This window comes from Nomascus leucogenys, chromosome 4 (assembly GCF_006542625.1).
Source record: "Nomascus leucogenys isolate Asia chromosome 4, Asia_NLE_v1, whole genome shotgun sequence".
Taxonomy (NCBI): domain Eukaryota; kingdom Metazoa; phylum Chordata; class Mammalia; order Primates; family Hylobatidae; genus Nomascus; species Nomascus leucogenys.
The window spans coordinates 56956167-56978884 of record NC_044384.1 but is presented as its reverse complement, the minus strand read 5'-3'; the positions used below and the strand labels follow the sequence as shown (position 1 = coordinate 56978884).

Here is a 22718-nt window from a genome sequence, read left to right as displayed (position 1 = left end):
TCAATTATGTAAATCAAGATAATACATGTAAAAGCATTTAACAATATAGTGTAATCCTTTCTATAATTATAAATCTTTCACAATTTGCCTAGCAATTCAATAGTTTCACTATAACTATACAACTTCAGCCATTGAAGAGATCTGATTAGCTGTAGCTCTTAAATCTATCTACCATTAACAACAGTTTCTTACATTGTTAGTTTCTTACATATATATATCTTCTCTCTCTCTCATTTAATTCTATCAACAATCCTGTAAAACATTTAAAATATATATTATTACCTTCATTTCATTGATCAACAACCAAAGTACAGAGAAATTAAATTATTTGCTCAACAAGATTAGAATTAAAAATTAGAATTCATTCAGCAAATTAGATGGTGCAGCTGATGCCTTCCCAATATCAACTTATACAAACACATTACTACACACTTGCAGTTATAGAACTCAACAATGATTCCCCACGGTATAGCCTTTGCACATGCCTTCTGCCTGGAAAGCCTTCTGCCATTCTTCTCCCAATAGGCAAGCTGCTTCAAACTTCTCTTAATTCTTCTTTAAGAAATTTCAAATATATTATTTCATTCTTACAACAACCCCTTTGAGCACAGTGAGTATTAATATCCTTTCAGTGAGGGAAATAAGACTTGTCTAGGAAACATGCAGATAATCAGAGATAGGGTCAGAATTTAATCTCTCGTCCTATCTCCCAGCTCAGGACTCTTTCCATAGTACAAGAAGGCTGGGAATATGGCTATATGCCAGCATTGATTGTAGAATATGATCACAATTTTTTGGAGCACTTCCTACTCTATCCCTTCTGAGATTACAACATAATTTAAGACCCTTCAATCTACTTGATTTTAAATTTAGTACATGAAACTACTCACAACCAGGGCTGGGAAAGCTAGTATAACCATTGTTCTAATTCTATTAGAAGTAAATTTATATTCATTCCTCAAATGTACATATCTATTATAAGGCACGTAAAAAAGCATATGTGCCAAAAATGCTAAGAAATAAATTAGTCTAAAAAATGAAGTGAGATGATTCTAATAGGTGTTTCACTCCAATCCTGACTGAGAAAGTCCGGTTTATTTTCAACTCTGAGGCTAATTAAATTACAATCAAATGTTAAAGTACTTTTAGTTACCTCCTACAGTGTAAAGTGTTTTTTAGTTTGTTTTTGGTTTTTTTTTTTGAGACGGAGTCTCACTCTGTCATCAGACTGGAGTGCCGTGGTGCAATCTCAGCTCACTGCAACCTCTGCCTCCCTGGTTCAAGCAATTCTCCTGCCTCAGCCTCCTGAGTAGCTGGGACTACAGGTGCCCACCACCATACCTGGCTAATTTTTGTGTTTTTAGTAGAGACGGGGTTTCACCATGTTGACAAGGATGGTCTTGATCTCTTGACCTCATGATCCGCCTGCCTCGGCCTCCCAAAGTGCTGGGATTACAGGCATGGGCCATTGCCCCTGGCCAAAGCTTTTTGGAGTAAAAAGAAAAATGTACTTGCTCTGTCACCCAGGTTGGAGTGCAGTGCATGGCTCACTGCAGCCTCATCTTCCTAGGCTCAAGAGATCTTCCCACTTCAGCCTCCTGAGTAGCTGGGACCACAGGCATACACACCATACCTGGCTAATTTGTTTTTATTTTTTATAGAAACAAAGTCTCACTATGTTGCCCAAGCTGGTCTCAAACTTCTGGGCTCAAGTGACCCTCCTGCCTTAGCCTCCCAAAATGCTGGGATTACAGGCATGAGCCACTGCACCAGGCTCTGACCATATGGTTTACAGTCATCCAAACCAGGACATTTTTTAAAGTAAAAGGGAGCTCTATTAATAACTAAGCTATTAATTATTAATAGCTTATCATTTTATTCTAATAATTATTATAGCTCTATTAATAATTAAAGGGAGCAATAGGAATTAACCAGGACTGTCACTGGTAAGCTAGGACATACGATCACCTCACATAAGAGGTCTACTGTAACTGAGAAAACGAAGGAAGCTTTTTTTTTTTTTGAGACAGGGTCTCGCTCTGTCACCCAGAGTGTGAGCAAGGCTCACTGCAACTTCGACCTCCTGGGCTCAAGCAATCCTCCCATCTCAGCCTCCCAAGTAGCTGAGGCTACACACAACACTGAACCCAGCTAGATTTATTTTTATTTTCTTGTAGAGACAGGGTCTTGTTATGTTGCCCAGGTTGGTCTCAAGCAATCCTCCCACCTAGACTTCCCAAAGTGCTGAGATTGTGGGCATGAGCTGCTGCACTTGGCCGGAAGCCTATCTATTTCAACTTTAGTATCCTAAACAGTCCACAAAAACAAACTGTCACCAAGAGTATGAATTGAATTAAAACACAATTTCACTGTACATTTTTAATCTTTCTGATTATAACGTATATAAAACTGAAAACATTTCTAGCTAAAACTCAGGATCTCCTCTAAGAACTGAACTTTGAACATAAAACATTTTTAAATTTTTTATTTTACCTTTGGAAAAGTAACTATCAAAGCTTCCTTAAACTTAGACTAACATGGATTAGGAAAAACAAAAAGCCAATATTTTAAACAAAGTCTATTTTTCTCAAGCATAATTAGAATAAAGACCAAAAAAAGACAGTGTGTTTAAAGATATATCTGTAATCTGTGAAGCACATAATTACATTAAAGATCACAACTATTTGCTGGCAGTGAATAAATCCATCAATTCACAGATGAAAAAAATTAGTGTTTAAGATGCGATGATTTTTTCAAATGGACAAAGCAATGAATATTAAACATGTTTGCTTGTGTGAACCTATCAAAGAATTCTTTAATTAATAGAATCCAAATGTCAGTGACTTGTTCCGACGGTTAGCCCTTCATAATATTTTCCATCACTGTAAATAAATATTACTCCCACAGCTTGTATCACGGTAGCATTATACATAGGTACAATGCAGTATAATACTTTATTTAATAGATAAAATGGTAAAGATTCGTTGTTCGAGATTCTCAAAATTATATAAACTTTTTTACTCTACAGTCTTAGTGATCACTCTTAAACTATCTTATTTTTTCAGCAGTTAAGTTCTGAGATCTTTATAAGTGCCAGGGTTAGAAAAAAGGCCTATGGGCTAACCACCTAACAAAATTCCTGGGCTTCATAAGTTTATATGAATAGATATGAAATATTGTCCAAACAGCCACTGCATTACAAATAGATGACATGGAAGAAACAGGTGTCCCTTTCCATTAATAAGAAATCATTTTGCCGGGTGCAGTGGCTCACACCTGTAACCCCAGCACTTTGGGAGGCCAAGGCAGGTGGATCCCTTGAGGTCAGGAGTTCCAGACCAGCCTGGCCAAAATGGTGAAACCCTGTCTCTACTGAAAATACAAAAATTAGCCAGGCATGGTGCCACATGTCTGTAATCCCAACTACTCAAGAGGCTGAGACAGGAGAATCACTTGAACCTGTGAGGCGGAGGTTGCAGTGAGCCGAGATCGTGCCACTGCACTCCAGCATGGGGGATAAGAGCAAGACTCTGTTATCAACATAAATAAATAAATAAATAAGAAATCATTTTGCAAATAACAGATCAACAACATTCTTCATCACCCCATTATAATTTAAACCTAGGCAACTATGAATATACTGTTTAACCTTCTTTATCAAGTATAAAGAGATAGTTCCTAAATCAGGCAAATTATGTGCCAGTAAAACCTTGGCCATTACTGACGGGAAATGAAGCAGTTTGGTGAATGATGTTTAAAAACAAATAGAAAACTATTTTAACAGCTTAAAAAGGGAAACGAAGAAGGTATGAAGTCCAATGTAGCTAGAGTGAAGATCAAAATAAAGCTTCCTTATCTAAATTGGAAATTGGCCAGGCTACATGAGACTAATCTTTCTAATTAAAAAGCAAGGTATACTCTTTAATGTCCGTTATGAGCATTTAAATGAACACCTAGGATATTGTCAAAATAAAAACTGTGACGCTGACACCTTCCACCAATGTTAAGTATATATTTTTATACAATTATAAAACTTCTCAACCTGGAATGTTGGCACCATCAACTCAAATCATAAACAAAACATTTTGGCACTTGAGGCAAGATCACTGATTGATGTATACTCACACTCACAAACAACACTTGCTAATTACTGTAAATAACTTTTAAAAAATTGAATCAAGTGTTCATTCAAGTTAACACAAATGTTGCCAGTTAAGATACTTTTCTTTTGTCTTAAAGTTTCTTTCCCTCACCTCTCAAACAGCCTTTTGTTGTGTTCTTAAAATAGTTACGACGGCAGGTATAACAATTCACCCCAGTTTACCAGTATTGTGTGTTCATGTCAGAGATACTGGAGAGTTTTAGATAATCATAAAGGATTTAATCACTTATGGTATAACAATTCACCCCAGTTTACCAGTATTGTGTGTTCATGTCAGAGATACTGGGGAGTTTTAGATAAATAATCATAAAGGATTTAATCACTTACTTTTTAATTTGATGCCTGGAGACACAGGCACTTAATGCTGGGTGGGGATGGGATGATGCAGGGAGTGGGAGAGAGATGGGAAATGCCCAGCACAAATAGCAGAAATAAACGAAGAATCGGATACCCATGTCCCAGTTCCATCCTGCTTCTTTAAGTAAATCACACAACCTCATTTGTTCACTCATTGATTATATTATATATGCTGGGCCTGCGCTGTACAATACAGTAGCCACTAGTCACATTCAGACTTGAGAACTTATAATGTGGCTAGTCTAAACTGAGATGTGCTGTAAAGGTAAAATATATAACAGATTTCAGAGACTTAGTATGAAGAAAAAGAATGTAAAAAGTCTCATTAATGTTTATATTGATTACGTTTAAATAATATTTTCGATAAATTGGGTTAAATAAAATATATTAAGTTAATTTCACCTGATTTTTACTTAAAATGTAATTTTTAGAAAATTTAATATTACATATGTGGCTCCGTGGCATAGTTCTGTGCTAAGACTCTAGTAAAAAGTAGGAAAGAACCCAGGAGGCAGAGGTTGCAGTGAGTCGAGATTGTGCCACTGCACTCCAGCCTAGGCAACAGAGTGAGACTCTGTCTCAAAAAATTAAAAAAAAAAAAAGCAGGAAAACAGGGTCAGGTGTGGTGGCTCACACCTGTAATCCCAGCACTTTGGGAGGCCAAGGAGGGTGGATCACCTGAGGTCAGGAGTTTGAGACTAGCCTGGCCAACATGGCAAAACTCCGTCTCTACTAAAAATACAATAATTAGCCAGGCGTGGTGGCAGGTGCCTGTAATCCCCGCTACTCGAGAGACTGAGGCATGAGGATTGCTTGAATCTGGAGGGTGAAGGCTGTCTTAAGCTGAGATCACACCACTGCACTCCAGCCTGGGGGACAGAGCAAGACTTTGTCTCCAAAAAAAAAAAAAAAAAAGTAGGAAAACAGAAGAATAAAGAAAGCACAGTCTGACATCAAGGAGCCTAGCTGAAGATTAAAAACACAAAAATAATTCCAATATAATGCTGTTAAGTGCAATGATAAAGATATATATTGAGGACACGGGAGAATGAGGAAGGCCATTTGAGAAAGGTTATAGAAAGGAAGCATGAAGACAGATGTTAGGTTAGTCTCCTGAAAGAGGTAGTGCCTGAGCTGAGACTTAAAAGAATAAGAAAGATGAAGTGTAACAAATGGGGGTGAAAGTAATTCCAAGAGAAAAACATTGTATGAGCCAAGACTAAGAAACAGCCAAGGGAAGGAGAGAGGAATAAAAGCAGTTTCCTGTTGAAAGAGGAAAAGAGCAAGGGGTACAGCAGAGACTGTGCAAGGATAAGAGCTTGTGTGACATTTTAAAGAAACTGAATTTTAACCTTTAGGCAACAGCCTGTTTTTTTTTTTTTTTTTTTTTTGAGACACAGTCTCGCTCTGTTGCCCACGCTGGAGTGCAGGGTGCGATCTCGGCTCACTACAACCTCCGCCTCCTGGGTTCAAGTGATTCACCTCCCTCAGCCTCCCGAGTAGCTGGGATTACAGGTGCCTGCCACCATGCCCATCTAGTTTTTGTATTTTTAGTAGAGACAGGGTTTCACCATGTTGGCCAAGCTGGTCTCAAACTCCTGACCTCAAGTGATCCACCCGCCTCGACCTCCCACAGTGCAGGGATTATAGGCGCAAGCTACCGCACCAGTCTGGCAATAGTCTTTTGAAGATTTTTAAGCAAAGGAATGCCAGGATCAGAAATAATGGTTTAGATGTTGGGCAGCTGTGAGACTGAATTAAGGTGAACAAGACTGGAAGCAGGGAGGCTGTTGCCTAGGTAAGAAATATCAGGGCCTAAACTAGGGCAATAAGTGAGATTGGAAAGGAAAGCACTAATTCAAAATTATATTTAAGAGGTATCATCAGCAGAATATAGTGCCTGACTCGTCCTGACACCATGGAAAGGAGTTTGGATTTTATTCTAGGGTGATGGGAAGACTCTGAAATGCTTTGAGCAGGGAGTGTGATTTTCTGATAGATTTTAAAGAACCTCTCAGACTGCTGTTGGAGAATATACTGTAATGGAGAACAGAGTGGATAACAGATTATTTATTTTTTTTAAAAGGAGGATATTGCCATAGAAGAGGTTGATGGTAGCTTGAACCAGGGTGGACACAAAGGTGAGAAGCAACTGGATTGTTTGGTGTGTGTGTTGTGTGTGTGTGTGTGTTTGTGTGTGTGTGTGTTTTTAAGAGACAGGTTCTGGCTCTGTCATCCAGCCTATACTGCAGTTTCTCAAATCTCAAGTGAGCCTCCCGTGGGCCTCCCACAGCGCTGGGGTTACAGATATAAGCCACCCTATCTGGCCTCAGGTTGTAATTTTAACTGCAAATGGTATTGCCTAATTCGTAGGGTTGAGAAAGAAAAAAGCAAGTTTAGGAAGATCACACTTGTTGAGCTCAACTGTCTTGTTTAATCAGGAGGCCACGTTGTCCACCTAGAGTGAAAATATCTTCAGAGGCTTGAGGACTGAAAACTAGTAAAGGTCTGGAAGACAGCAGAGAAAATAAAAAGAGCTGAACAAAGGCTATTTTAAGGATTAACTGATGCCCTGCATGAAGTTTGAAACCATATGACTTTAGTGATATCAGTCTAACGTGATATGTCATTTTCCCTTCACAACACTCAACTACCCAGCTGCAGGAGTTAAGCATAGATTCTAGAAACTACAGGATTTCATTTGTAAATGGCTTGAGTTAGATGACTTTTAAATCTACGAGTTCCAAAACTTTACTTTTAAGAATCCTAGAGTCTGTACTGCTATCACACAATTTATTTTAAATTGGTGCCTAGATATACATAACGTAAACTTACCATTTTAACTATTTCACTAGTTTATTTAAATTCAACATTCCAGCCAGGGGCCTCCAATAGGTGTGCTGGGACATTAAAAACCTAGCCCTGAAGGTGGCAGCACTGGGCCTGAGGTGACGGTAGTCTCAACTTCTGTTGCCACGGGATGGAAGCAGCCTCATCTTTTCATTACAATATATAACACAAGTGTTCATTTTCTAAGCATGCTGAAATTGAAATAGTTTGGGAAGTACTGTTCTAAGCCACAAAATATGAGAAACCCAGTATTATGAACAGTTCAAAATAACTGCTTCTGTTAAACATCTGTTAAAGATGTTTTTTCAGCAGATCTTTGGAACCTCAAAATTTATTCCATGTGGTTCTTAAAGCTTTAGAACCTATCTATGAGGAAGCCCGCCATTTCCATTGTTAAAGTGGCCATATAAAATCTCATTTAAAAATCTAAGAATTTTGAATGTACCCAAAGGTTTCCATTTACATAGAAACGGGATCCACCAGGGAATGCCCATTTCATTCATTCATAGAATATTGATTTGGTGGCAGACACTGGGCTAGTTCCTGGAGATAAAAGGGTGAACAAACCTTTTTTATTTTTTAAATTTTAAGACAGGGTCTCTCGCTCTGTCACCTAGGCTGGAGTATAGTGGCACAATCATAGCTCACTGCAGCCTTGAACTCCTGGGCTCAAGCGATCTTCCCACCTCAGCCTCCACAGTAACTAGAACTAGAGGCACGCACCACTGTGTCCAGCTATTTTGTTTTGATTTTTAGAATAGGAGACAAGATTTCACTATGTTGCCCAAGCTCATCTTGAACTCCTGGCCTGAAGTGATCCTCTTGCCTCAGCCACCCAAAGTCTGGCCCAAGACATGGTTTTTTATCTCAAGAAATTTACAGTCCAGTGGGGAGACAGAATTAATTAAATAACTAAAACAATAAAAACTGTAAGATGGGGAGGTTACATGGTACTGTAGGAGGATCTAGTAGAAGAGAATATTGAAATAAGATAAAAACATGATTAGTAGATAGCTAGGGCAAAGAGTGGGGGTAGGTTTGGTGGAGAACTCCAGGCAGAGACAATAGCATGCAATGGCCTAGGAGACATCAAAAGTCTAGGGAGACCAGAGGACAGAAAATGTCTGGAAATAAAGCCAAAGAGGTAGTAGAGGCAATTCAAAGGGGCTTCCTTCACAGAGTAACTGGAAGCCACTGAAAGGGTTTAAGCAGCATAGTGTCATTAACAGATTTACTTTTCAAGATCACAGTAGCTGCAGTATAGAGAAGTGCTCTCAAAGTAGACACAATTTAAGGTGGAGGAGGGAAGACGTATTTTTATTCTATTTTTTTCATCATTTAAAAATGCTTTTAAAATGGATTATAATCATATTAGCTAAGAAATACTAATTATGGCTAGCTTTTGGGCACATAGTATATATCTGAATACTAAGCAGTTTACATATATTCATTTAATCTTAATACCCTGTGAGGTTGGTACTATTCTTATCCTCAATTTAAAGGTAGGTAAAATGGGACAGCGAGCCTAAGCAGTCAGTCCAAGGTCACTCAGTAAGGAAGTATGAGAGGAGGATTTAAACCCAGATGTCTGACTTCAGAGACTGTAACTTCATTAGATCATGTACCATTTTTCAACAGTACATGTATGTAATTTAAAATTAAATATATATATGGAGAATAGATGTTCAAATTTTTTTCTGTAACACCAGTGAAAAAGATTTAGGAGGGGTGGTTGGTAGCGTGGTTGTGGAAAGGAGACTAGCAGTAGACTAGGTAAGAAATAACAGTATCTTGGATTATGGAGGTAGTGATGGAGAGAAGGGGATGGATTTAGATGTTTAGTAAGTAAAATTAGACTGGGTGATGGCTTGGATATGGAAGTTAGGGATGAATAAAGTGTCAAGAATGACTCTGGTTTCTGACTTGCATAAATGGATTAGATAGTGAGACACAGGGAGAGGCCATAGGAACAGGTTGGGTCATTCTGCTCAGTTTTTCTTTGGACCACAGTACAGACCACAGCACACTGCTCTTTCAATACTCTGTTAAGTGACAAACTTATTACAGGTTATTTCTGTCATAAACATAAAAGCTTCACTCTGTCAATTATGTTTCCTATGTTGTGTTAAAAATTACAGTCAAAATTTCATCCATTTGTGGAGTTAAGTCTTATAAAATGGGGAAGTGAATGATAGTTGCTGTAACAGGCTAATAGAAGGTTTGGCACCCCTCTTCTGTATACTAACTTTTTAAGTTATATTTATTCATCCCTTAAGATGTGGGACAGGTGGAAAAATTACCTTTGCATTTTGTATTTATGATTTTCTAAGTACTAAACTTTTAAAGCCTGTTAATATTATCCCTTCCCAGGTCTTAGAATGATTACACAAAAGTACTGGACTGGTTTAAAAGATATTTGATTCTAGTCTATTTTGTTCATTTGCAGAAATTTCTAGTGGTCTAAAAACGATTCTTTTAGAAATCAGGAGAAATAGGAATACCTACTATCGGTTTGAATCTCAAACGAACGGCCACAAGAAAACTGGACTTTTTTAAAAAAAATTATCTAACAGCATGTTGTCCCAATACATAATGCTGAAGGAGATTCCTTCTCGTTTCAAATTCGCCAGAAACCTCCCGTTTAACCTCAGCAAAATACAGATCGTTTTGATCTATGGCGTTACCGCCCAACCCTGTCAGGTCACATCACTAAACTGCAGATAACAGCGACAAGGCCGAAAACTGTTAGACGGATCCGCGTCCATATCCCCCAACAGTTAATTTTAACTCTTCATTCGGTACAGGTCACTCTACACATGCTTCCCTGCAAAATGCTTAAGTTAGACACACTGTACAGATAACTTCCACAGAACCCCAAGAGCTTGACGCTCCGCCGACAGAACGGCTTGAGCTTTCCCCAGCGCATCTCAGAAAAGCTGTGGCGGTCGCCAGACTCTTCGGGTCGCTCCCGGCAGTTCGGAGGTAGCGCTCCCCTCCCCAGCCATCGCCCTCCGGGATGGGCCGCACCAAGGAGCCCGCTCCTCAGCTAGTGCACGAAGTGCGCCGCCGCGCTGGGCAGCGGGAGGAAGGGGCGTGACGCAACTGGAACTCCCGCGTGACGTCGCGCGGGCTCCCGGGCGGGGCGGGTCCGGCCGCCTCCGAGCCCGGCCGGCAGCCCCCGGCCTTAAAGCGCGGGCTGTCCGGAGGGGTCGGCTTTCCCACCGAGGATTTGGCACTCTGCTGAGGGAAAAGGGCGAAAGAGAAAAGCGAGCAGCCGTCCCTTCACAGCCTCAGAAAGTGCTCGCTTTCCTTCGGGGGCTTTCGCGAATCCCGAGGCAATCTTGGAGGCGGTGAGTAAAAGGAATTCTCTTTACCCCACCCGGAGCTCTGGGTCGTAGCGGCTGCTTCTGGTCTGGAGCTGCGCGCTTGGCGAAGGGCTCCCGGGGTAGGGGGTGGCCCCCCGGCTCTGGGGCTGTGCCTGAGGAAATAGGCCGGGCCCGAGCTACACTTGGTGGTGGTGGACCGGCGGGAGGACGAGCGCTAACTCAGGACTACTTCTGGGTCTCCCGCGCGGGCTGAGGAAGCGCCTTTCACCGCCAAGCCCGCCCCGCGCATGCGCCGACTGCGGCTCTCGCGCGCGCGCTTGGGAGATTTTTTTGGCCAGACCCTCACGCGGAACCGGCGCGGGCACCTGGGGAGAGGCGGATGGAGAAGGGACCTGGCTGGAAAGCCTTTGCCCAGCTGCTCTGCTCCGCCCATAAGAGGACCCCTGAAATGTCCCGTGCAGTTTGTTCAAGTCCCCTGTGTGACGAGATGTGCCTCTCGCCTTACCCATGTGAGAATACCTGTGGTGTGGCAGCGAGTATTTTGGTGAGCACCTGCAGTGTGGTGGTTTATACTGAGGAATATACACAAATGTATTAAACAGTTACAGGCCTTTGAGCCCATAATGCAACTTGAGAGGTAAGACGTGGCGTTCTGAGAGATTGAAAAATGTACATTGTCGTCGTGCTTCGAATAACGGTTCATTGCAGAGAGAGATGCTAACAAAAAGTGCTGGGCATGCGGGGTAGGTGGAAAGGGTTTTGCGAGCCAGAATTTGCAAGTTGAATGTTTTGTTTTTATGTTTTGTTTTTAAAGCACTGTACATCACTTACTTGAAGATAGATACGTAAAGGATGCTTATTTTACACTCTTGGCTTTAAACGAATATGTTAATACTTTTTCGATCATTAAAGTAATTAAACCTTCATTTTAAACTGTTGATTTAATAGAAATCGTTTATGTCTTCCTTTTTTTTTTCTTTTTTCTGCAGAGAGGTATTTTTTTCTTTATTTTGTTTTTTTAATACTTTAAGTTCTAGGGTACATGTGCACAACGTGCAGATTTGTTACATATGTATACATGTGCCACGTTGGTGTGCTGCACCCATTAACTCGTCATTTACATTAGGTATATCTCCTAATCCTATCCCTCCCCTGACCCCACGGCAGGCCCCGGTGTGTGATGTTCCCCTTCCTGTGTCCAAGTGTTCTCATTGTTCATTTCCCACCTATGAGTGAGAACATGCGGGCTACAGAGAGGTATTTTACAGTTACTGGTCTCATTACTTGATTTCCATCCCTGACATAGCCATGTCCCAGCTGTGTGACCTTGGACAAGTCATTTACTGCCTTACGCGTCTTCCCCCAACTCTAAAATGAAATTATAGTAGCTGTCTTACAGAGTTTTTCTGAAGGTTAGGTAGAATATAAATATTCTATAATATATAATTATATATTAAATAATATATAAATACAAATATTAATAATAATATTCTACAGCAGTTTCTGGTATGTGGGAAACAAATGGTGACTTTTATTCGCAATTATATATATGCCCATTTGTTTATCTGTTAGAGTTAAAAATAGAATGAAAACCTCTTTGGAAACAAAACTGATGCAGTGCACCTAATTCTACTTTTAAAAACTTTTTTACAGAAATAAATGTACACAAGAGAAATACTGGAATTATGAACCCCATTGTATACCCATCCACCCAGCTTCAGAAATTGTTGAAGTTCAGCCCTTGTTTCATCTCTTCACCCAACATCCATCATATTTAGTTTCTGCTGATTATTTTTTAAAAGTCTAATCACAATTTTTGCAAAGCTTGATGGTTTATTTTTGTAGCTCTTTTACGGTTCACCAAGTGGCTTCACATATACTCTTGCTTCCTTCAGAATTACTGTTTCAGCCCCTTCATCAGAGACCTCAAGAAACGGTTAGCAGGAAACAATCAGTTTGCACACTTGTTAGAAATGATACTACTTTGGCTAAGGAGCCAGATGTGAGGTTTAGTAGACTTGCTGATCACTATGCTTTTTAAGTTGTAGCTAATTAATGGTTTCATTTTAAGGACACATATTAAAATATTTGCTAATCCATTCAAACTTCTTAACCCATTGGTTTCTTCAAGGACTACGTAATAATCATTCACCTTTATTCTAAGAGAGGCATGAAGTAACGTTACCCTAATTGTCTTATAACTCTAAGATGTTTCTGTATTCATAGATCTTTGCTGTGTTTATATCTTACTGACTTCTCTTGTTTTTGGAAAGTTATACAGATCCTTATCTGTGTTAATACATCAGTCGACTGTCTCTTTTATAAAATACATATAGATACGTGTATATATGTGGATGCTTGTTAAGTCAAGACTATCTTAGAATGTTTTTCAGTTTTGGGCTCAGTATATTGTTGCACCAATTCAAAAGTTAAAAAAAATTTTTTTTTTTTTTTTTAATTGAGACAGGGTCTCTGTCGCTCAGGCTGGAGTGCAGTGGCACAATCTCCGCTCACTGCAAATTCCACCTCCCAGTTTCAGGCAATTCTCCTGCCTCAACCTCCCAAGTAGCTGGGACCACAGGCACGCACTACCACACCTGGCTAATTTTTGTATTTTTGGTAAAGATGGGGTTTCACCATGGTGGCCAGGCTGGTCTCAAACTCCTGGCCTCAAGTGATCCACCCACCTTGGCCTCCCAAAGTGCTGGGATTACAGACAAGAGCCATCTCCCTCAGCCAAAACAATAAATTAGTTTATAGTGGTAAATTAATATTGACCATGAATGATAAAAACCCCTCAATATCGGAATCCTTTCTCTTTAACATAATTTAGATAATTTCTTCCTCTAAGAGAAATAAGAAAATTTGCCTGAAAATTTACCTTATATAGCCAAACAACTGAAATCAGGACTTTTCTCACCATTATCATCTTTCCTTATTCTTTCCTTCCCCTCCCAAATTCTAAAAATGATTGATTATAGGTAAATAAGGAAATGGTAAATGAGGATATCTGGGCTTGTGTTTCATCCTGATTTCAAAGTACATAAAGATAAATGCAAAGTTCATTTATGTTGCAATCTGTCATTTCAGGTATTTGACCTGTCCAAAGACTACTTGATGCCTCTATAATGTAACAGAAAAGGTCAGAAAATATTAAGCAAGTAGAAGTGTGGGGCATATTAAGCAAGATGAACATCTCAGGAAGCAGTTGTGGAAGCCCTAACTCTGCAGATATATTGAGTGACTTTAAGGACCTTTGGACAAAACTAAAAGAGTGTCATGATAGAGAAGTACAAGGTAAAATCTTTTCTTAAATACTTACAGCAGTATTTTGTTGAGATTGTAGTGGCTTTGTATACTTTTGTATGACAGTTCTGTTTATTTTTTCTATTTCAACTTTTAGGTTCGGGGGCTACACGTGCAGATTTGGTACATGGGTAGATTGTATGTTGCTGGGGTTTGGTGTACAAATGATTTCATCACCCAGGTAGTGAGCGTGGTACCCCATAGGTAGTTTTTCGATCCCCACTCTCCTCCCACCCCCCGACCCTCCACCCTCACGTAGGTCCCAGTACCTGTTGTTCCCCTCTTTGTGTCCATGTGTACTAAATGTTTAGCTCCCACTTATAAATGAGAACATGCAGTATTTCTGTTCCCTGCTCAGGGTAATGGCTTCATCTGTATCCATGTTGCTGCAAAGAAAATAATTTTGTTCTTTTTTATGGCTACATTGTATTCCATGATGTATATGTACTTTTTTTTTTATTCAGTCCACTATTGAATTTTGTACATTTAATGACCATCTTTAAGTTCAAAGATATCTTCTTTTTTTTTTGAGACAAGGTCTCACTGTGTCACCAGGCTGGGGTGTAGTGGTGTGATCACGGCCACTGCAGCTTCAACCTCCCATTTTCAAGTGAGCCTCTCTCCTGCAGTTGGGACCATAGCCACATGCTTCCATGCCTGGCTAATTTTTTATTTTTTGTGGAGTCAGGGTCTCACTGTGTTGCCCAGGCTGGTCTTGAACTCCTAGCCTCAAGTGATCCTTCTGTCTCTGCCTCCCACAGTGCTGGGATTACAGACATGAGCTACTGTGCCTGGCCCAAAGATCTCATTATTTATGTATTTATTTATATATTCATGTATTTATTTATTTACTTATTCATTTTCAGAGAGGGTCTTGCTCCATTGCCCAGGCTGGAGTGCAGTGATATGGTCACAGCTCACTGCATCCTTGACCTCCCAGGCTCAGGTGTTCCTCCCACCTTAGCCTCCTGGGTACCTGGGACTATAGGTGTGCACCACCATGCCCAGCTAATTTTATGTATTTTTTGTAGAGACAGAGTTTTCCCATGTTGCCCAGGCTGGTCTTGAACTTCTGGGCTCAAGCAGTCCACTGGCCTCAGCCTCCCAAAGTGCTAGGATTACAGGTGTCAGCCACCATGCCCAGCTGATCTTTTTTTCTTTTTCTTTTTGAGACAAGGTCTTGCTTTGTCACCCATGCTGGAGTGAGTGGTGCAAACTTGGCTCACTATAGCATCAACCTCTCAGGCCCAAGTGATTCTCCCACCTCATCCTCCCAAGTAGTTGGGACTACAGGTGCACATACCATGCCCAGCTAGTTTGTTTTTTGTTTTTTTTTTTTAAACTTATACTTCACCGTAGAACACCTACCTAGTTTTTGTATTTTTTGTGGAGACAGGGTTTCGCTATGTTGCCCAGGCTGGTCTCAAACTCCTGAGCTCAGGTGATCTCCCGCCTTGGCCTCCCAAAGTGCTAGGATTACAGGCGTGAGCTGTGCCCAGCCAGATCTCATTTTTAGAGGACATTTACAATTGTAGTTTTTGTGATTCATTTTTATGGTCAAATTTGTGCTTTTTAACCACAGAACATAGTTTGTATACAACTTGCTGTTATTTACTTGTGGTAATATGTATGAGATAGTGGAAAAGATACAGAATTTGTTGACTGAAGACCTGGATTTGAATTCTGATTCCATTTACCCACTTTCTCTGTGATCTTAGCCTAATTACCTAACCTCTATAAATTCTTTATAGAATTTTCTTCTATAAAATTCTTTGCAGGATATAGACATAAAAATACTACATAAGTCATTTGACAAACCTGTAGCACTGAAATACAAAAGTGAATGACAGCTTACCCTCAGACAGCCTGCAGTCTTAATAGAGATAGAGTTGTGTAAACAGATATTTACAATACAGTGAAATAACAGTTAAAAGGTTTTTATGAAGTGCAAGGAGTTTATAGAGGATTAAGCAATTGTGGTTGAGATTCGTAAATATTATTTGCGTTAAAAGATACACCATATGAAGCTAAGCTCAAGGTTTTGATACTAAATTTTAATATGCTTTAATTCTGTAACTTTCCCTATGTATGAGAAATGCTTCATATTACATTTGTTTCTCGATTACCTATTATAAGTTTAATACTGCAGTGCTTTATAGCTGTATCATTACACTGGAGTACTGTTAAAACATAACCTGAATCTAAAGTGTAGTATGTGGGTCTGTATTGGAACTTTCTTATGGTAGGCCGGGCGCGGTGGCTCACGCCTGTAATCCCAGCACTTTGGGAGGCCAAGGTGGGTGGATCACCTGAGGTCAGGAGTTCAAGACCAGCCTGACCAACATGGAGAAACCCCGTCTCTACTAAAAATACAAAATTAGCCGGGCGTGGTGGTGCGCACCTGTAATCCCAGCTACTCAGGAAGGCTGAGGCAGGAGAATTGCTTGAAACCCAGGAGAATCACTTGAACCCAGGAGGTGGAGGTTGCAGTGAGCCAAGATTGCGCCATTGTACTCCAGCCTGGGTAACAAGAGTGAAACTCCATCTCAAAAAAAAAAAAAAAAAAAAAAAAAAAGAACTTTCCCATGGTAAATTTAGTTTCTGGCAAAACTTCTGGTGATACCCTTATTAATTAATGAGTTTTGAAATATGAACAACCCCAAAAGTATTCTTTCAAGCCCCAGTATTCATGGAGACACAAACAAATGTTCAAGAAATGTTTTTTGGGCACTTACTATTTGCCAGACTTTGTGAATAAGAATGAATCCTATATAGTGCTAGCTTTAAGGGAATTTCTAGTCTAGAATTTTAATGCAGTATACTATGCTATTATCTGAAAACATGAAGGAAGAACTGAGGGTGTGTGTGGTTGCATGGGGAAGTGGGTTTGTGCATGGTTTATGTCAGACCAGGCTTGATAACTGATTAAGCCTAATTAGCCAGGCAAAGAAGATGGTGGAAGGCGAGGGAATTTTCTGAGTAGAGAGAATAGCACATGCAAAAGTTTGCAGATAAGAGCTTGATTTTATTCAAGGAACTATGGATGGTTAGGTTTAGTTCTAAGAGGAAATGGGATGGGAGATCGGAGTTTTGAGGGAGGTGGATAGGATATGATGCTAGAAATGTACATAGATCCATGTTATGTAAAATGGTATGTACTATACTGAAGAGATTGTCATCTTACCTTGACTTTAGGACAGATTTCTCTATTTCTGCAAAAAATGTTGGGATTTGGGGATTTGGGATTTTGATAGGTAATGCATTGAATCTGTAGATTGCTTTGTATAGTATCGACATCTTAACAGTATTGTTTTGTAGTCCATGAACATGGGATACCTTTCTATTAGTGTCTTCTGTATTTCTTTTTAAGATTTTTTAATTTTTAATTACTAATTTTTAGAGATGAGGTCTTGCCTCATTGCCCAGGCTTGAGTGCAATGGCACAGTCATGGTTTGCCATAGCCTCAAATTCCAGGGTGCAGGCAATCCTTCCACTTCCACCTTCAGAGTAGCTGGGACTATAGGCATGCACCACCACCCCTAGCTAATTTATTTTTTTATAGAGACAGGGATCTCATTTTGTTGCCCAGGCTAGTCTCAACTCCTGGGCTCAAGCGGTCTTCTGATCTCCTTGGCCTCCAAAAGTGCTAGGATTACAGGTGTGAGCCACCACACCTGGTCATTCTATAATTTCTTTCAGCAACATTTTCTGATTGTCAGTGTACAGGTTTTTTGTCTCCTTGGTGAAATGTATTCTTAAGTATTTTATTCTTTTGATGCTACTGTAAATAGAATTTTCTTAATTTGCTTTTCAGATTGTTCATTGTTAGTGTATAGAAATACAACTGGTTTTTGTGAGTTGATTTTATATTCTGCAACTTTCTTGAAACTCTTGATTTCTATTTTTGTTTTTTATGTTTTGAAACGGAGTCTCACTCTGTCACCCAGGCTGGAGTGCAGTGGCATGATCGCAGCTCACTACAACCTCTGTCTCCGAGGTTGAAGCAGTTCTCCTGGCTCAGCCTCCCAAGTAGCTGAGACTACAGGCACGCACCACCACTCCTGGCTAATTTTTGTATTTTTAGTAGAGATGGGGTTTCACCATGTTGGCCAGGCTGGTCTTGAATTCCTGACCTCAAGCAAGCTGCCCATCTCGGCCTCCCAAAGTGCTGGGATTACAGGCGGGAGCCACTGTGCCTGGCTATTTATAGGCTATTAATTTAATAGAAATAAAATATTTGACAGATTTCTTCTTCCTATTCTTTGGTGTTACAGGATCTTCATGAAATCCCTATTTTACAATGAGGAAGCATCAAGAAACAAATGATATACTCTTTAATAGGAACAATATGCCATATTTATCAAATTATAGAATATATAAAGCTTGCAAATATTATGTAATAGATAATTCTTTTAAAATGTACTCCTCATGGTTATGTTCTAATCACATTCCCACAAAAGTTTCTATACTGTGAATAACTTTAAGGGAGGAATACAGTAATTGTTGTATATGATAAAGTCCATGTGTTTTATGAATGTTAGGTATTGGATATATGAGCTCATAAGAGAAGATAATCTTTGGTACATTATGTTGATGATGCCACTTTCCCAATTTCAAAACGGATTCTTAAAGGTATTAAATGAATAAGTACTATTTTTTAAGTAGATATGTCATTTTAAAACGTTTTGGTTTGGGCCATGCCTTCGTCAATATGTTCCACATAGTTCCATATAAAATTAGAGTCTCTGTGTGATAACATCAAAGACATGCCTGAGGGGAACTTAATTTTTTTTAAGGAGGTGGGGAATCCATTTGTAGAAACCAGTATAGGAAGCTGTTTGAAAGACATCAAACATGGACTTGTCTGGACATTGCAGGTTTTAAGGTATATATAGGAATCAAAATTGACTCATTACTTTTAAAGCTTCATGTCAGTAAAAAATAAAAGAGCAATGTTGGGAATGGTAATATTTGAGATACATAGTTTTTACTTAGCTACAGAAATGCACCCATAGGAACTTGCATGCATCTGAATGCTCTGCTACATGTGTTTAGAATTTTTTTTGCATCTTTTGCCAAAACAATAAAATGATAGCAAAATATGACAGTATGTGCACTGATCACAACAATATAATAAACTGCATCCATGTCTTTTAAAACTAGACAAGAATAGACAAAATACTCTAATTTCTATTAGAGACTAGCAATATGCAAACCAGACCATTTTTGTTGAAAAATTCTGGAGTCATTTATGACCAGTTTTTATATCCTTTAAGATAATTGTATGCTTTTATGATTGTATCATTTCATGATATGTTCCTTTTGTGACAAATGCTGCTAGTATCAGTATCACAGATTGTTACTGATAATATACAGTGTTTATGCTTTAAATTCAGAACTCACAGAATTTAATGGAAACTTCAGAATTCTTTAAATTTCAAAAGTCTTAAAGCGTATTTATTTGGGTACAAAATTTTATTGCCTTTAAAAATCTTTTTCAGTATCAAGTTTATTATCAAAAGCACAGGTAATAAAATAGAATTTAAAATATTTATTTTCAGAATACCACTATTTTAATAAATGATCTTTTGTCTATGCCAGCGTCTGCTATTAACATCTAGCTAATATATTTTCTGTGTCTAGTAAATATGGTAATCAGTTTCAGAGAAAACTAGGCAGGTTTCGTGAGGCAAAGTTGGAACACCTTGAAGAAATGGGAAAGTTTGGGGGCTCTAATAGGACAGGATAAATATCTCTTGATTCATTTTTTAATTGCTCCATTTATTTTCTGTACATAGAATCAAAAATTCTAAAAAGAGAACATTACCTTAAGACTACACAAATTAACAGTGAAAGGAATTGTGCCACTCATTATTAAGAATGCTGTCAGGCTGGGCGCAGTGGCGCACACTTGGGAGGCCAAGGCAGGAGGATTACTTGAGTCTGGGAGTCTGAGAGCAGCCTGGACAACAAAGCGAGACCCTGTCTCTACAAAAAAATTTTTTTTAATTAGCTAGGCATGGTGGTGTGTGCCCGTGGTCCCAGCTACTTGAGAGGTTGAGGCAGGAGGATCGCTTGGGCCTGGGAAGTCAAGGCTACAGTGAGCCGTGATTGCACCACTGCACCCCAGCCTGGGTGACAGAAATCCTATCTCAAAAATAATAATAATATTAGTAGTAGTAACTCTCACACCTTTTATTTTTTATTTGCATTCACATCTGTAAATAATAAAATCCACAAAAATTAATTTACCCATTTTGAGACAATTAAATCTTAAGCAAAGTGAGCAGAGCTTAAGTATGGCCTTGGAATTTAAGTAATTTGTTAGGCAATTATAGAAATGCTAGCAGTAGTAGTTTTGGTTGAAGTTTGATTACTTCATTTGTATATAAAGCCCTCACTGTCAAGAAAGTGATGTTACGTGTATTATTTATAATTCAGAACCATAAATAACTTGTTTAAAATGACAGTACATACATTTTATATATATATACATGGTTTGTTCTGGGTAGAGAACTAAAATAAGAACATAGCAGTGATTTTTGTTAATGCATAAGGAATTCTTGCCTCATTTCTGAACTCTTAAATTTGCTTTGTTTATTATAATATACAGACTCTTGATTGTTTCATTTCCTCCAAAATTTATGTATGAGTGGGTGTAGGGTTAATTGTAGCACAGTGCTTGGTCTTGTGAACACTGTTTCCTCAATAGGTATCTTAGGTTGCCAGTGTTACAATCCCAGATACCTTGTTCAACAGATTACCTGTTCCTACAGGAGCCACATTGTTGTATAGCCTCATTCCTTCCGATGGGTGTGGAGCAGGATTAAAGCACACTTTATAGGGGTTCTAATTGTAGATTCCTAATTGACTTGGTGAATAGCAAATGCTAAAATTTAAACACACACATACACATATAAACCTGTTTCAGGGTGATCTACGTGACAGAACAAATGCCTCACAGGTGTTGAATGCTTGCTAGATAAAAGAGTAGTTCTTCCCCTGTTTCCCAAGGATTTTCTTTTGAAGTTTATATGGATTTTCTATCTCATTGTTTCTTTTCTTAAAATGGTTTGTGGCAAGAATCCATTTCATCTTTGGCTGCACTTTTCACTTCTAAAGGCAGAACTCATTGTTAGAAGTCAGCCAAAATTAAAAACAAAAAAAAATCTGTCAAGTAAAATTTCACACATTTTTGAGAAGGGAAAAAATGTGCATGGATGCACCACAGGTTTTGGCTTTTTAAACAACTCACTTATTGAAGGATATTTGGGTTGTTTCTAATGTTTGGCTAAGACCGCTGTGAACATTCAGTACAGGTTTATCCGTAATATTTTTTTCACCATCTTATTTATAACATTTTATTTATTCAAATTATAGAGCATAGAATCAAAGATAAAATGTGTCATATCAGTTGGACATTTTCTAAAGGTGAAATTGGAGACATAAGGAAAAAATGTAACATCCAAAAAATTCTCCAGGGCCTTTATTTTTCCACAATATATAGATTTCCTGGCAGTAAATCTACAATGGAGGGCAATAAGAAGAGATGACTTCTTCATTAGTGTCTATGTGACCATGGTTGGGAAATGTATATAGGTTTGTTTTTAAAATTTCTATTTGTCTAAATTATGTTATCCAAAAGATTGTATCAAGTTTAACAGATAAAGAAAAATTATGTTCTTAGAAATGATAAATATTAATGTTTCTACACACATATATGAAAAATTTTTCTGATTTATAACTCTTAGGATCTGTGAACTACTAAAGGCACATAGTAAATATTCTTGGATTCTTCAGGAATTAGTCAACTAATAACTATTTATTGGTAACTAATTTCCACCAGATAAAAATTCTTGAGTAGATCTATAATTGGGTAAATTGTAGAATAGTAAAAGCACTGATTGAGAAATTAAAGAGTAAATATTGCGGGCTTTTTTCCCCTTTATGTTAGTCACATTGTAGAAAATAGGGAGCATAGAGAAAATAGAGGGCAAAGCAATATTCAACTAGAAAAAAAATTTCTAGTTTTTTACTATTTTAATATTTGATTAAATAACTTTATTTTATTTTATCTTATTTTATTTATTTATATTTTTTTGAGGTGGAGTTTCGCTCTTGTTGCCCAGGCTGGAGTGCAATGGCGGGATCTCAGCTCACTGCAGCCTCCGCCTCCCGGGTTCAAGCGATTCTCCTGCCTCAGCCTCCCAAGTAGCTAGGATTACAAGCATGTGCCACCATGCCTGGCTAATTTTGTATTTTTAGTAGAGACGGGGTTTCTCCATGTAGATCAGGCTAGTCTCAGAACTCTTGACCTCAGGTAATCCGCCCACCTTGACCTCCCAAAGTGCTGGTATTACAGGCGTGAGTCACCACGCCCAGCTGATTAAATAACATTTTTAAATCAATATTGGGTATTATAATTTTTACAATTTTGCTAAGTAATTGTTTTGGTTTGACTTATATTTAGTTGCTAATGATGTATGTATTTTCATATTTGTTCAGTGACTTTTTTCTTTTGTTAATTACTGTTCATGAAAATTAGAAATGTCACCCTGTTTTGTCCATATCCTTCATTGCAGTTTCAATGCCTGTCAGTCTGTTTTCTTCTCAGTAACTACCTGAGTCCATAGGCAGTGGTCTTCTCTTATGTTTTGTGTCACACTTAATTAAAATTAAAAATTCATGTAATAGATATCTTGAAATAAAACATTCA

The 22718-nt window shown here is 38.6% G+C and overlaps 1 protein-coding gene across 3 annotated transcripts in view; it reads left to right on the top strand.

Moving 5' to 3' along the window:
- Positions 1–10482: 10482 nt before the first annotated feature.
- Positions 10483–22718, top strand: part of RBBP8 (RB binding protein 8, endonuclease) — a 96241-nt gene continuing 84005 nt past the window's right edge. Inside the window, exons 1-2 of one of the 3 annotated variants that reach the window (XM_030810021.1) lie at positions 10483–10719; positions 13786–13992. In XM_030810021.1, coding sequence (XP_030665881.1) covers positions 13884–13992 — 109 coding nt within the window. In that variant the 5' untranslated portion in view covers positions 10483–10719; positions 13786–13883. 3 annotated transcript variants of the gene reach the window in all.